General features: G+C 32.5%; 2 protein-coding genes across 2 annotated transcripts in view; one reads left to right on the top strand and one right to left on the bottom strand.

The window, feature by feature from the left end:
* Positions 1-231: 231 nt before the first annotated feature.
* Positions 232-2,461, bottom strand: LOC105271731 (ATP synthase, coupling factor 6). Its single transcript, XM_011313453.1, has 4 exons — positions 2,355-2,461; positions 1,938-2,085; positions 519-649; positions 232-384 (listed from the first exon to the last, which is right to left on the bottom strand). Exons 2-4 carry the CDS (start codon positions 2,078-2,080, stop codon positions 344-346), a joined length of 315 nt encoding a protein of 104 aa, XP_011311755.1. The 5' UTR covers positions 2,081-2,085; positions 2,355-2,461; the 3' UTR covers positions 232-343.
* A 2,521-nt stretch (positions 2,462-4,982) lies between these two features.
* The window catches only part of pnt (pointed), a gene marked incomplete in the record, with an annotated part of 100,355 nt that continues 88,683 nt past the window's right edge, over positions 4,983-16,654 (top strand). Inside the window, 2 exon segments of the mRNA XM_011313452.1 lie at positions 4,983-5,324; positions 11,075-11,186. Of these exon segments, the coding sequence (XP_011311754.1) occupies positions 11,082-11,186 (105 nt within the window).

Genomic DNA, 16,654 nt, shown 5'->3' with positions numbered 1-16,654 from the left:
GAATTATTTTGCCATATATATTTTACTAAATTTATAGCGAATATTAAAAAAGGGTCAGAAAAATTATTCCCACAGGAATGAACTGTGCGGTAAAGAAGGATGTATTCTCGTAACTAGGACAATTCTACAATCCAAAATAAGATTTTTTACCAACTCTCAATTTTTCAGCGTTCAATTCTTTCTGGTCTTTACAAATTTGATTAATCTTTTTTGAAGGAACAAGTCATGCCATTCATTATCTTAAACTTTCTCTGTTATTCTCTTAGTTTACAAGTCATATTTTTATGAAGTTTATTTAATTTTTTGTATTTTCCTACTGATTTTGAGTGCATTTTAATAGAATTTATTTGGCTTTGGAACCTGCTTCGATGTCAACTTGCGGATCTAAAACAAATATAATACTTAATAGTTTTCATACATGAATTTTAGGCAAATTTCAATTGCACTTATCTACTTACTTTCCTTCATAATTTTGTAACGAAATGTATAATAAATATGTATAATAAATATTGATTTACCATCGAATTTGAATGCTGGGAATTTGGTCATATCTACACCTGGGCCACCACCGTATTGCGTGGCAAGCCTCTCCAGTTCTGATTTAATTTCCTTTTGCAGTTCAGGAGTTGGATCAACCATTTTTCCGCCACTAAAATAGAATTTAAATTCGATATTAATTAATCTCTCGAAATTCAACTCACTCGCAAATACCTGTAGAGGAATAAGTGCAGAGAGAAGTACAAAAGTGTTATCTATATTTTTTTACTAAAATTCTAATCTTTCGAGACGATAGATTACTTATTAACTATTCTGCGCTTTTAATTATACTCAAAATGTTCATTTCAAAATGTCTAGTTAGTTTTCTAGTTAAACCGGTCTCTATAAATTCTACAACAGTGATAGGGAAAAAGGATTTAGACCTTAGATTTAAAACTAAGCACATATATAGTCAAGTTTTCGCTTTGCTCGGTTTTAAATACGTTTTTGGCCACAATGACATAAAATAACATCATAGCCACGGCGAAAAAATGATTCTCACTCATGCGCTTTATAATCCACTTTTTCCGTCCCAAGCGTGAAAATTACTATTAGGACTCCTACATTCACTGAATACCGAATACAATAAAATTGTTTTTTTCCTGAAATCGAGAAATAGAAAAGATTGAAATAATCGAATTTTCTCTAACTTTTCTGAAATTGTAAGGATTGTCAATTCACTGAAACATCGACTCGAAGTTTTCAAAATTTTCTTGAAAAAATTTGAATAAGTTATCTCTGAAAATCAAGCTCAGGTGAAACAGTATCATCTGAAACGTAAAAATTGATTATTGCTCGAGCAAGTTTTATTTCACTTTCTTACGTGAAAATGTTCTAAGTTTTTTGCAAAAATTGTAAAATGATTTGTAAACAATTGAAGGACTTAGAGAATCAGAGAGAAAATTATAAGGAACATATAAAATCAAAATTTTTGGCATTCAGTCAAAAATTGACGTTGAATCATACAAACATTTTTATGGCCATATTTTTCTGAGAAAATTTCAAATCGAATTAAGTATTAATGAAAGTCTTATCTTTTAAGCAAACTCACATGGACTCAATTGGAATACAGAAAAAAATTATTGTCTACTTATGTATATAGTATTTGGAAATGTTTTACCTATTAAATACATATATGCTTAATATCTTATCTTTTCCTAAATACTTAAGTATTTTAACACTTAGAATTGAGACGTCTCGAATTATTTAGGTCTCAAATACTTGGACTTCTAATATAAAAATTTTATATTATTTAATTTAAAATTGAATATTCAATTATTGCCATCATTGCTTCTCAAATAATAATTCAATTGGAGAGTCTTTTAATATTTCGTTCTAAATTGATGGCTTAGAAAAGTATTTGTATGGAAAATAAAATTACGAAAACAGAATGTACTCACGAGCTCTTGGATTTGTACTCCCGGATTTTATCCAGGAAGAGCTGTTGGATTGGGTCTGATACCTTTTGCATGACGGGCGCCATTATTCCAATGTTGCGCTTGATAACCTTTGGATATTGAATAACAAGTCTTGGGGAGAGCATGATTGCTACAACACAAATAATTAATAAAAATTAATATAAATACTCATGGAAATACTTCATTTTTCGAATGTCAACTGGTCTTTTTGGATTATTATATAATAAATAGATCCACTCGATTATTGATGATAGGTTAAGATCGTTTAATACTCATTCCGAAGCAATAAAACATCCCTTCAAATTCACAATAATATATTATTGAGAAGATTATTTTATTCTATAAACTATCAACGTGTACCGATTATTTTGAGTTTAACGAAAGTAAATTTTTTATTACCCGAATTCCAATTTCAATCGACTGCCTTCTATGGAACAATGGCCGACAAGTACCACCTACTACGTTAATCAGTTGCAATTGTAATTATATACGTTCAGCCAGCGATATCATTCTTGAATTTCTAAATATATTCAATCGAATTTTTATTTTAATTTAAGAATTTATCTTCAAATGTGTTCTTCCTTTGAATATCTAAGAAAAAACTATTCCAGCATGTGCTGTCCACGGCAGTATTTTTAAATTTTTGTTTTTACCATTCCCATACATAAAACACCGCACTGAGGAAATGTTCAACAAGGGAATATAAACAAAAGCATCGTTTTTGATTTATTGGATTACAAATATTTAAGATTCCCTGTCTACTCGTGAGGTTTCAGGCCTCAAAGTTTTTAATTTGTTTGCAAATATTCCCATCTTCTACGTATTTTTTCGTTGTGATTTTTAATGATGCGTTTCGCCCCAATCGAATTTTAAACTTTTTTTTTCACACGTAATTTATGGCTTCCAGGGATGAATTACACCAATGATTGTAACGACCAAAATAGTCAGTTGTTCAGTGAAGAGTTGAGAAAATATAGAAATTTTTGTAATTAATTATCATTACGACGCATTTGCAGCCAAGAAAAACATTAATTTTCATTACAAAAAAACGTGATTATTGGGATGAAAAAACACTTTTAATTTCCATGAAATTTTTACAGTTAAAAATACTATATTTTCCGCTCGTTTTGCGGAAAATATGCAACTGCATGATTAGATCTCAGAAGGGAATTTTTTCATGAATTAAAAAATAAAAAAGAAATTGGAAAGTCAAGACTTTTTAAGGAATACTTTCTATATATGTATTTTCGATAGGAAATCATATTATTTGCATATCTTTACCTTAGGAGAACATATAAAAGCTTCTACACTTTAATAAAAAATATGATATATAAATAAATAATATGATTCATGATAATATCATGATAGTATAAGAGCACCTATGCTCTTCATGTAAATAGTTGTAAATAATATGATTCCATGGAAAATATACACTGAGAGAAAAATGTAGTAGTTTCAACGGAATATGGTGCCAACCACGCGTTCTCTTGTTTCGAAATAAAAATTGATTCGATTGATGTTAAAATCGTTGATTCAATGAATCTATTTCTAAGGTAATGAAATTCGGTTTCGATACGAGAGAATACGTGTGGTTGGCACCATGTGCCGTTGAAACTACTACATTTTTCTCTCAGTGTATATATAAGAACTGTTCCTAAAAGAAACTTGAATTTCCAAACAGTTCTTTTTCAAAATTGATTAAAAAATCCTCTTCTGAGATCCAATGATGCGATATATTATTAATAGCAATGGAAATTTGACGGAAAATAACAGTCGGTTTTTTTCAATAATCACATTTTTGTGATGAAATTCAAGGTTTTTTGGCTCTAAACATGTCATAATGATGATTAATTATAAAATTGCTAAATTTTTTCATTTCTTCACCTAATAACTGCCTTTTTTGTCTTTATAATTATTTGCGTCGCTCATCAAAATTTTCCAAATATAGTCAGGGGACAATGAAAATTTGTGATTCATTGAATCAAAAAGTATAAAATTAAGGAACGGAATATTTTTTCACGCTAATCTGATCAGCAATGTAGAAAAAATCTTCAAAAATATGAAAAATATGAATGAAATGTATTTCCGAAAAACCCTCATAAATTATCCGACAATGGAAAAATTCATTCATAAATTTATGATTATTATTCAATGATTTTCGAAGTCTCATTATTGTTCCACAATTTACATATAATCCACATCTAACCATTTTTCTACGTTTTTTCCTGAACGTTTGTGAATACTCTAAAAAGTCTAAACAAAAGATTAAAAAAATTTGAGTGAGTAACCGAATAATGATAAAACTAAAAAGATCCTGTCCAAATTTTCAGTTGATATCTCTGAGAAAAGGAATATTTCCAAAACTTCATATGTACGGCTAAATATGTTTTGATTAATTCAGATAGAAGGTATCGAAACGAATATTTCAGGAGGAGAAAAAATAAAATCAATTGATTGATCTCGATAATATTACCGAAAAACAATTTAAGAACAAATAGTTATTTTAGGAAAAACTATCTGATCAATCGTGGTAAGGTTTCCCACAGAGCTAGTCCTAGCCAAGTACTAGCATCTGACAAAGTTTCAGATTTTTCTAAATGAATAAATATAGTCTCATTTTCACCACTGAAAATGGTCGCCAAACTTGGTATCTTTACATTTCAGACCATTTCACATAATTTCCAATAAAACTTAGAGAGTGTGAATAAGAATGAGCATAGAACAATAAGAATACTTCAATTGGAATGGAAAAAAAACAAGTATAGGTTTTAGTGTAAATGTGGTATGTGGTGGATGATGGAATGTCAATGCCTGAAGTGTTGGAAAAAGCTCAATGAATTGTCCTTTAATCCTTTAGTAGAGTAAAGCACATCGTGTAGCCCCCACCGTTGATTTGCGAGCCAATGGTAGTTCAGAACGGTTCAACTTTGGCGATTGGAAGGATTGGAGGGGATGGGCAGAGGAGAGGAGAAACCGCTTGATTCCCTCGCCCCCGCCAGCAGGCGAACCGCTCGTTTCATTCTCGTTTTAGTTTCATTCATGAACGTCGCGGCCACAACGCGACGGCCCCAGCATCATACCACGTACTTCCCCTTTTTTTTACCTCTTCCTTTATCATTTATTTTCCTTAAACAATCCCAGTGCATGTGCCAGTGAAATCAGAAGAAAAAACAGTGCAGTGTCTACTATTCAATGAATTCAAGTGCTTCCAGTTATTAAAAATATCTTGCACGTGATAGTATCATTATCTTCGTTTGTCGTTTGTGTTTAGAATAACAACAATAAGAGATTTTTCTCGTTATATACAAGTGATACAACATACGTTCGATCATTTCTTAGAGGCGAAGCGTCGAAATTAACAGTGAAAAGGTATTAAACTTCTATGAACAATTGTTCATGGACTTTGTCTTGACTTGATCATTGAATCATTCGTGTATATTTTAATTCTTTCTATTAGCATATTTTCTTATGATTCAGAGTCTTCAACTATTATGCTCAAAGAGTAAAGAGTGAAATACCAAGTTCAATCCAATTTATTCATTCAATATTTATCTCCGCATTCACCAGAATAGAGCGGAATATAGCGACCAACATTTTTAATAGATATACGTGGATGATATCAGTACTCTAGAGTTTACACTCACGTATGTCATAAACTTTCCAGAAAGAAATGATATTCGCCGTTGCGTAATCATTATTTAGATAAAGTTATTCATTATTAGAGCACTTGTATGTAATTTCAATTAGTCAGACATTTTAGGTGTTAGAGATTGAATAACTTAGAAAAAAGAGTATAAATCATGTCCATTCATATTGAACAAGTTCTCCCTGTCCTACGATTTCGATATTAGGGAGATATTTGTTGTGTTAATGATAATGTAGGGAGGTTTCTGACGATGGTGTGTTGATAAATTAAGTGAATATCTTGTGAAGATGGTTTTACTCTACTTGCTTCACTAATTATCGAAGAACTGGACATTTGTTTCAATTTGTGTAGCGTGCGCACCTTCGAATCTCCATATTAAATGGAATTTGAGAGGGATAGGATAATTATTGAATTGTTAATTTTTTTATAAATTTGGTTTAATGTGAGACTGAGTGGGGATTGGTGGAGCTATACATATTGGGTGCAGTTTTTGTTGAGTTTTCTCGATGCTCTCGGTCCTCTCGGCATGGCAACGCCGCGGGGCTCACAACGCCTCTCTCGGTTTTCTGTTGGTTTCAATCTTTCAATCTCTCGCCTTGTCTTACTCTTTGGTACCTCCACAAAGAATAGTCCATGGGAGAGAGAAGGACTTGGGGTGCCGAGACGAATGAAGGGCGAAAGGGACGAAAGGGACGCCTAGTATCCAAGAAAAGATTCATGGCTCTCTTTCTCGTTTTTCGGTGGATTTTTTTTTTCTCCTCTTTTTTGAGGTTTCTTTGGGAACTGTTGCTGTCCTCGACGCTCCTCAAACGCATGACGAACAGCTTTTGTCGAGAGCTTGGTTAAACACTTTCCAATCATTTTTTGTTCACTTCTTGGAGGTCCTTTTTAGCTTTTGTTTTATTTTTAAAGAAACCCCTGAGATTGGATGAATGTCGAGCAGTTTTATCATTTTTATTATGTATGCAAAACGTGGATTTATCATTTTACAATGTATTTGTGAATTTCTTCAACGAAAATTATTTTGAATAAGGAAGATGTTTCTATCAGTACCGACATATTTATAGAATAATGTCGATTAAATATTTGATATTAGTACGAATAGTCAATTATTTTCAATAAAAAAATTGTATTATACGAAAAATTGATTTTTAATTTTATAATTATTTTGAATACAAATATTAGGGGCCAGCAATTTACTGCTTTTTTCAATGAAATTATGCAGACAAAATGATTTAAGTAAAAAAAATATTTGAGTAAAAAAAATCAGCCTTTATGAGGGTACATGAGGGTTTGTCGACTACCCATCTAATTTAGGAGGTTCTTGAGAAGGCGGATAGGATGTTTGATGCCCGCATCTGTCTCTGCTAGATCCCTAGAAGGGGCTAAAGACAATGCTCCAATAAAAATTTTGATACTGCGTTATGGGCTTCAGTGCTTCCGTTCTAAAACTCGAAATATTCTTGATGAATACGCCTAGAATGTAAAATTAAAAATTTTTATTTTCCTTACACCTGACTGCTGCGAATATTAATTTTCTTCATCCCTCGAAGAAGTTACCAGTTTTGAATACAGTAGTTTCCACTATTCTCAGTGTTTCTCTGGATTGGACGATTAAGATCTCGGTTTAACGACGGTCAGAATGTCTAAAATATTCTCAAGAACTGTACAAACAGAAGTATTTACTGTTTTTCTCTTACCTGAAATGATTTATCACTCAAACAATTCGAGTAATTTTCGCATTGACCTAAACTTCCCAAGAGATGCTTTGAACGACTTTTAACTAATGATAATTCAATGATTCGTTAATACTCATTTTAATTGTTTCGAATCGTACGCAGTTTGCTTGTATATTTCTTACATGTGATTGAATAGATCAATCAATAGGATATCAATATCATGATAAGAATCATGATTCTGATCTTATAACACCCACATTTTAACAATGATCCAAAAATCTCACTACAGAAAACTCGTCGTGGTTTTTCTACCGTGATTTTCTCTAGCACTAAAGGAATTTGGAAAATTTGTGAATGAATGAGTGAAATAAATGGATGATAATGCTGTTCCACCATGAAAGAAGTGAGAGACAGGTGAGCAAAATCCGGAGGGTAGTATGAACCCTCGATATAGCGAATAAAAAGGAAGTGAGTTTCATTATTATTTTCCCCTCTCGAAAGCTGGCTTTGGAGTCATCCACCCGAACAGCCGAACAGATCAAATGTTTACTACCTGACCTACACTCAATTCTCGTGTTGTCTACCATCTCACCCTAAACGCCACGGGGGATGACTTCTCCATCCTTCTCTTCTTCATTCCATAAATTTTCTCCATTTCTCTTATCCTCTATTTCTTCGTGAAAATCAGACTTTTTTCTGGACCGGAAAAGAGTCTATTGATCGATATGCCAACCAACGTGTTGTCTCATGGGAGATTAGGATCGATCATCAAATCTAGATGATAATTTTTGGAGTTATCTGGTTTGAGGGACTCCCCCCAAGGAATATAATGATAAGAATTAAGAGAATCTTATCAATGAAAAATTGCAATTGATTTTACTGGTGATGGGAGGAGATTCACGTTCACGTTCCATCTCGTAACTATTTTGCAGGTTTTTCTGAGTGAAGGTATCTGTGTGGGCCTTTCTTCGAATTGTTAGAGCAAGTTTTTTCTCCCTTGCCGGTGGTTCAGCAGAATAGGCCGAAACATACTTAGTAACGGGATTCCACACGTACAGAAAACGGGAGTGATCGAATATTTATCGTTGAAAGGGTATAGGAAAAAGTGTTTATAGTGTTGTGCACAACATCCAGCTTAACGATAAACCAATGGACCATTCTCATCTTAGTTATAATCCCCACTCTTCATTCTCAATTTATGTTTTCACTGACCTTCCACGTTTTATCATAAGTTTTTGGAATATTAGGGGAGCGCAAGTTGATACAGACTATTTTTAAAAAATTTATATTCAATTCTATTAAATTCTTAGACGTATATTTAAGAAATTTGTTGAAATTATGAATAAAAGATAAAGGAAATCGTCATTGTAGATTTGGCAATCTGAAAGATATGATTGTCAACTATTGTAATTTGTGGTTTTTAATTATTGCTTCCAAATGGAACCTTTGTAATCGACCAAATTTAAGTTTCCCATTTTTTATTCTATATCAACTCAATAAAACCCAAGCAGTTTGAAAATGTAATTTTTATACCGTGTCCAAATGCATGTATGGATGTGTGTGTGTGTGTGTGGTATTTTTTTTATTCACCCTCATTTTTACCTAGTTGAATGTTGTGTCTTTCTAATGTTGGTGTCATTGGGTCCCATCCACAAAAATTGATTTTATCCATCCATTATTTGTATTTTTATTTTTATTATATGATATGTGATATAATAGCAATTCCCCACTTGTTATAATTGTAATAATTGTTTATTTTAAGAATTCTTTGATACCTCTTTTGAAAATGAACAATTGTTTTGCAAGCAAGTTCTGTTATTTATTTATAATGAGAAACGAAGGTTGAAAAAAATGACAATATTTTGAGGATGTTAATTCAAATGATGGCTTGATATAACTTTTGGTCCTTCAAATTTATATGGATAGGTTGTGTAATACATCATTCATCTCATAATTGATCATAATTGATAAGTGAAAAATACAATTATTAATTCATTGCCACCAATGGATTGTCATCCATTGTCTTTAATACAATCTGCATTTTTCAATGAATTCTCATAATCGATTATTCATCGTTTTTTAATGCTACTCTGAAGACTTATCGCAAACGACAGGAGGCTGTGTCACACTATACCTTCCTCACACGGATGCTCTTTTATTATTTTTTCTTCAATAATATGCACGTGGGGAGAGGAAAGGTGTACATGCACATTATGTATCGAGTTTAAAGCCTGTGAGAATAGCCGATGGCGATAGAACAGTGGATGTAAGAGGGTTTTCATTCCTTTTTTGGGTGCAGTTTGTATATGTATAGCATGAGCATCTTTTATACAACCACCTACCATCTGTCGTACGGGTGGTGTCAGCGTAACCCGATCGTGTCTTGGTGCATCAGCCAAGGAACCATGGGTGTTCTAAAAAATTCAACACTTTCGGTTACATAATCTTCGATATACATTGCCCCTGTTAAGGGGTTATTGCCGATATCTTCTCATTTTTCATTTTTTTTTTTAATTTCTGGGAACCCAGGGATCAGACTGATGTGAAAAAATATCCCGTTTTTTGGTTTTATCATTATTCAATGACCCATGAATTTTCATAGTTGTTCGGTTTTTGAAATTTTTAGTAAAGCTTTTGTTCATTTTTGCTAGAGTTTATTGAGAACGTAGGAAAAATCTTCGATGGTGATGCAACTTCGTGACGGTATATTTTTTCACGTCAATTTTGTCAACCATCTTTCAGAAATTTGGAAAAAATTTGGAGCATGAAAAGATATTACTAAAACTCCGTTAAGAATGTTCGATGTCCTTTTAGCCAAAATTCACGTTTTTCTTCTTCTTTCAAGCATAAATTTTCCTGAGTTTTTTCTAAATTTTTCAAAAATTTATCCACCTCTTGAAAAAATAAAGGAGTATTATTGTGCAACCTTGTGAGTCATAAAATAATGATAAAATGCAGAAAATTCAATTAATTAGTGTAATTAATTTATTTAATTTATTAATTTCATTTATCCACCTATTACATTTTGGTTATACTTGAGAACAAATTTCGATAAAAATGTCACGTGAGAAGCTACTGTCTCATGTGAATGAAAAGAAAATGGTATAGATCCATCCAGAGGCTCATTGGTATTACTGCTAATGGAATGGATAGAAATAAAGAAAAATGGTAGCAAATAAATAAGACATAAAGCAACAGTCACAAGCCTCTCGCAGGATACGAATGGTTAACTACTTGTCTCCATTGTAAATTTTTTGAAGGCCAGCAGACTTCCTCGATTGTTACAATGAATCTGCTGGTTATTTAAAATCGTTTTTTCGAAATATTGAGGAAATAAGTACAAACAACCTCTTTGTACTTGAATAAATCACCAAACGCATAGAGAAAATATATCAACAACATAATTTCATAAAAAATTTTATGGCTTCCAAATATTAGGTCGTTATCATTTTGGGTTATTTTGAAATTTACTCATCAATTTTCTTAACGTACTAGAAACATGGGATAATAAAAGAGAGTATAATTACGTGGGACGAAAGTATTCTGTCCTTTCCGAGTGAAATCGTAATTTTGAAAAATACTAATAAGAGCGTGGGAGAGGCTTTTGAGCATCATATTTCCGACTTTTGTTGCACATGTGTTGCACTGATGTTGTCCAGTCGCCTTGGCTCCCGGTGCAGGTCCCTATTTTGAAATGATTCGAGGAACTGAATGAGGCATCTTTGAAAACATTAGAATCTCTGTTTTCTTGAAACAATGTTTTGTAACAAAAGTTTTATTCTCCTGTGTTTCAGATAAAAAATGGACATCGAGTCCTCCCTGTATGATTACGAGGAGGAGGACCAGGATTTTTACGAAGAAAACGTGGCCAGAAAGGGCTATCCCATTGACCACCGTGCACTGAAGGTAAATTATGCAAAAATAACTGTCAAATAAGAAAAAAAAAGAAGAATTCATCCTGTAGGATACATTTTAGAAGATTCATAAAATATCGGAAATTTTTATGCGGTTAGTAAAAGCAAGGAAAATGCTCAGAGATATTTGATAATCAGTCAATTTTAAAGTACAAAAATTATCTTTTTTTTTATTGAATTCATTTTCACATTTCTTTTTCATTTTTCATAAAATGTACTTCATCACAACAATCTGCAATAGAAGTTAATGGATTGAATTGAAAAATCAAAACAATAAAATCAATCAATCAAATAAGTATTAAGGATGAAAAATTCAACAGAACTGATTTGAGAACATGCTGAAGGATTTGGTTGTAAAATATCTCCAGACTACAATCTCGAAATGTCGGCTAACGCCTAACTATTTCGTAAATTTCCAGTAGATTCAACTGAAAATACCAAGATATTCTCTCCATTTTGATAATTGTTTCGAAAACTAATTGGGTTATAGAAAAGCCAAACAATTACTTCTTGCCAACTTAATTTCCTTCGAGAAGAATGGTTAATTATAAAAATGTTATCCTCAAACTTTGTTCGTGAAATTCACCTGCCGCCCGTAAATGAAAAATTCTTAGAAAGAGATCTCCTGCCTTCAATGAGAAAATAAATATCACTGATAAGATTATTTATAAATCAACTCTCTATTGGCCCAAGGGTTTACAAACAAAGTCGTTGTTGCCTCTAGTCTTCATGCTCAATTGGCGCGCGTATATAATTACATTATTATTTACGACTAAAGATAATTAACGCGAGAAAATTGTTAAAGCAACAAAATGCTGGAACGTGTGCAACAAATTTAATGACTAAACACGAGAAAGATGAGGGCTGAAAATTGTCAAATGATAACTTGAATGATAGGAGTTTCATTAAAGTTTCGAGTCTAATCGATTCACGGAGTTATACGTTATACGTTAGTCAGAACTGAGCATTCATGAATGAACGTAGACTGTCTTTGTCGTGGATTAGGAGCAGAGGCTTATTTCCCTCTCGCTTGGAAGTACTCAATATTATATGCTACGATGTGTGCAACCATCCGAGAATCACCCAATGAATATAAGCAACGAACAAACACCCACTCACCAGCGAATTTCTCACTCTCCACTCGAATTATAGTGTCTGCTGTAATGCATTTATACGATGCTTCAGTTACTGCTGATAATCCATACGTTTCAAACTTCGAATTTCTTTGGTATTTTTTACTTTTCTACCTCTCCTCATTTCTCCTCATTTCGAATTTCCATCGTTTTTCAACATTTCGAGAGATGAATCTGTTTTTCATTTATTCATTGTAAAAAGTAACTGTTCATATGAATTTATCTTAACAAAAATCTAAAAAAAATTGGTCTTCTTATAAAAAATACTATATTCACTTTACTGTATTTTACTTGTTGAAGTCTGCTGGATATAAAAATTTGATAACAGAGAATTCAAAAAATGTAGAAGCATTATTAAATTTTTACAATTATAAATAGATAGATGATTGACAATGAATTTATCGAATGTGCATTCTCCGAACATTGGAAATATATGTAAAGATAGTAAATTCTTTATAGTATTTTTTACGCCTAGGACGGAAAAAGGGAATCTGGCGAATGCGACTTTATAGTTCGAGTCAGAGACGAGGATTATAACGCGCATGAGTCAGAATTACTTTTTTCGCCGTGGCTATGATGCTATTTTATGTCACTGTGGCCGAAAACGCGATTTAACCGAGCGAAGCGAGTTACCGGCCGCCATGACATAAAATATCATTAATTATGTAATTGGCTTTTCCATGGATAGACAATTTTTTTAACTCGTGTTGATGAAATCTTCTTGATGCATTTTGTAGACTTACATCTCTCGTAACCACTTCAATGTCATTGAGTCTTATATATCACATTTATATGCTGGTAGGGTGATCGTTAGATAACGGATATGATTTTCAAACATCATGATATTTCTCGAAAGAATATATAGTCAATTTCTGGGATTTTTAAATAAAAATGAAAATTTGCGAAAAAATCTTCGGCAATATTCGTTCTATCAATCTAGATTTCCAAATTACCCCGCCTCCCACGATTTCATTATTCAATGCAATGAAATAATCACAAATTTAACGATATTCGATAAATTCTCATGAATAAATCATTCAAAACAAGTAACCACCAATAAGAGATAGAAAATATGTCAACGAGTCTCGCAGACTGGTTCTAACTGCATGACCAGTAGGTTCGTTCTTATCTAGAAAAATTGAATACGATTATCTATCTGTAGAATCTATTGAACTGTTGTTTCTTTGAACTTAGATTAACCCGATAACGATTTTTATAAGATTGAATCACATATGTAAATAACTAAGAGATACACAAGCTAAAGGGTTAAGGTCTCTTCAGACATTCTTAACTTCGCAATCAAAAGTCCATTCTTATGAAAAATAAAATGTCTAATATTCCAAATCATTTGGCAATATAATAACAAAATATATCTTAAAAATTCCGTTCAACAATATCTCCTGAACAAATGAACTTTTTCATGTTTTTTTTCTGAAGCGCTGGCGAAATTTTTTCTTTTTTCATTGATTGTGACAAATGTACTATAGATGTCCAGTATTAAGCATCGTCAAATTAACGAGTTATATTTTTTCTTAAGGCAATTCCTGATCATATTCAAATGGGATTTATATTTTTCTTAACGCGTTTTTTCACTTTTCCTTTCACATGAATTAACCATCACGATGAGTTGGTAGAGAAATGTAATAGTTCGGAATGTGTTTCAAATTTTTCAGTAATTAAAATTATACAATTTTCACATAGATCCTAAAACACCCGTTCCGGAGCAAAAAAGGGATTCGTCAAATGCGGATTTTCGGCAGAATATGATAGAAACATAAATGTTGACCGATCATGAGATTTTTGTGGCATCTTCTTTGGAGGTTGCCTGCACTTCTGTTCAAATTTATCATTGTAAATTCCAAACTTAGCTAAATCACAATGTGTAATTTTTTCCTATCTACTGATTCAGCTGAAAAATCAGAAAAAATGGAATTTAACTGACGTATAAAATTTAATGTTCAAGATTTTTCATTTGAAAGAGGAATTTCACTTCAAATTTTATCCCACGTCACAAACACGAGTCGAACATTTTAATCCACAGAATGAAATATGAAATGGACAAAAAGGAGTGAGATGTGAAGAAGGGGGCGAGTGTTGGTAGCAGGCGAAATGTAACGCATATGAAAGAAATACCGTGGGGATATGGATAGATGTTAGTGTGTGCGGCTGATCCGGGTGTTAAGAAAGACGAGAAGAAGGGGCCATGGCTATTTATGGCCTCTGTCCCTCTTCATGTATGCACGGGATTTTCCTTTTCATTGGTATGTTCTGTCGTGATTCTAACCGTATGAATTAAATCATAAAATTAATTTTTCAACAATAGCATATTTCCGAACTGTTAAGGAGGGGTTGTTTATTCACCCAGAATTGCCGCCCGAGGAAAGACTGAAACCAACCACACGATTGAAAAAACTTCATCGTAACGGCCCACCATTTCTCCATTTTCAAGTTGAGATTTTCAAGTTGGCAGCTCTGCCAAATATTTAGTACCAATTTTGACACAACAAATTTTAGGAAGCTCTACAGAAAAAAATGTTTCAGTATTTCTGTGTTATTATGGAAATCTTATTAGTTTTGTTATCGCATGATTGGAAGGAATAGCTTCTTTGTTTGAAATGTCGAGTGATGATTCAGTTTTTTTCTCATGTTAGGAATTTGTAGATATTTTTAGGAATAACTTCTGATAATCGCAACTGTGTGAGGAAGCGACATGATATTTTTGATGATGAGTTTTTATTATTAACAATAGTTCTTGGAGTATTTGAGAAAAAATTTCCATTCCAAAGTAGACATTCTAATTTTATTTCTTTTTTTTTTGTTCAAAACTTGTTTGCCACTTTTTCAGAGAAAAATTTAAATTGAAACCCAGCCGAAAATATTTGCTACTTTCCTTGTAGTTATTGCCCCATTTTTTAATTAATTCACTTATCAGTTCGTTAATTCGAATTTTATAATACGATTTTTCAACAGTCACACCTCAAGAGAACGTTTTATTTCTTTCCATGACTCGCCATCAAATGTGTAGTTGCTTCTGGAGAAAAATTACAAAATTATTTTATAACTATATCTGGACTTCTCTATCGTCATGCAGAATCATTCAGATTTCATTGAGATTTGTACGACACGTCTTGACGACTAGATCAATAATAATCGTACGACCTGGAAAAACCTTCCAGTCAGGTACATTCGTGTGGTACGATCAATTAATCAGATAGAAGCGAACGACCGCAGAGACAAATCCCCATTCAGTGAGAATTTCAACTGAGAAATTATCCATCTATTTTCAGATGAGTGAATGAATGAGTGGATGAGATTATCTGTATGCCTGGGCAATTAAAATTCTATAGCGCTCGGGTACATTCAGACTCCTTGGATCATGTCTCCAATATATTTTTATTCTCGTACGAAATTTTATTCGTCTATAGGTTTTTTGCTCATTTAGTTGACGTCAAGCAATATATAGTATAATACATAATTGCGTCTAAATTGATTATTGAAGATGAGATGGGTCAAATAATTAGACATTAAAGATAATGAATGAGGTTTTTTTTACCAACGAATTCCATTGTGTCCTCGATTTCCATCAAAATGATTATATTTCACCAGGCAGTTTAAAAATGTATTATCATATCCCCTATCAATTCATATTATTAATCAACATTAGTTTTCTATTGCTTTCGAATGGGAGCTTTCTGACCGACCAAATTTAAGTTTCTCATTTTTCGTCATATATCAACTCAGCATAACCGAAGGAGTTCGAAAATTCAGTTGTTAGACCGTGTTTGCATGTATGTATGTATGTTTCGAAGATGAAAGTGACAGCAATAATGATTTTTTTCATTTTCTGTGAAATGCCATTTTTTTAAATAAAATCTCGACGATATCTGCGGATATCAATCAGGAGATAAATACAGAGCTGTCTGACAAAGTTTAGTGGAAAAATGTGAATTTTTTAAAAAGGTAAAACTGACATGAAATTCCAGTGAAAATGCCTTCATTAATGAATTACTTTAATATTGATGGAATTCTACATGCGCAGTTGGATACGGCCCTGAAGAGCCTCGAAGATTGAAAAAACTCAGGCAATAACTTCCCTGCATTTTCAAATTATATTGAAAGTTGAATTGTATTTGATTTGATTTAATTTTTGCAAGGATTTCAAAAATTTACATTTTTACTGAAAAAAAAAACCAGAAAACGACCATTTTTATGAGTTTTAAAGGCGAATGAATAATATCGTCTATTTCCTCAATTGACAGTGAAGCTGCTCATAATTTAAAAAATGCGATGGCATTGTGATTTTTTGAAAAATTCCAAAGAGTGTATT

This window comes from Fopius arisanus, unplaced genomic scaffold (assembly GCF_000806365.1).
Source record: "Fopius arisanus strain USDA-PBARC FA_bdor unplaced genomic scaffold, ASM80636v1 scaffold00122, whole genome shotgun sequence".
Taxonomy (NCBI): Eukaryota; Metazoa; Arthropoda; class Insecta; order Hymenoptera; family Braconidae; genus Fopius; species Fopius arisanus.
The sequence above is the reverse complement of the archived record's forward strand: the minus strand, read 5'-3'. Positions and strand labels throughout refer to the sequence as shown.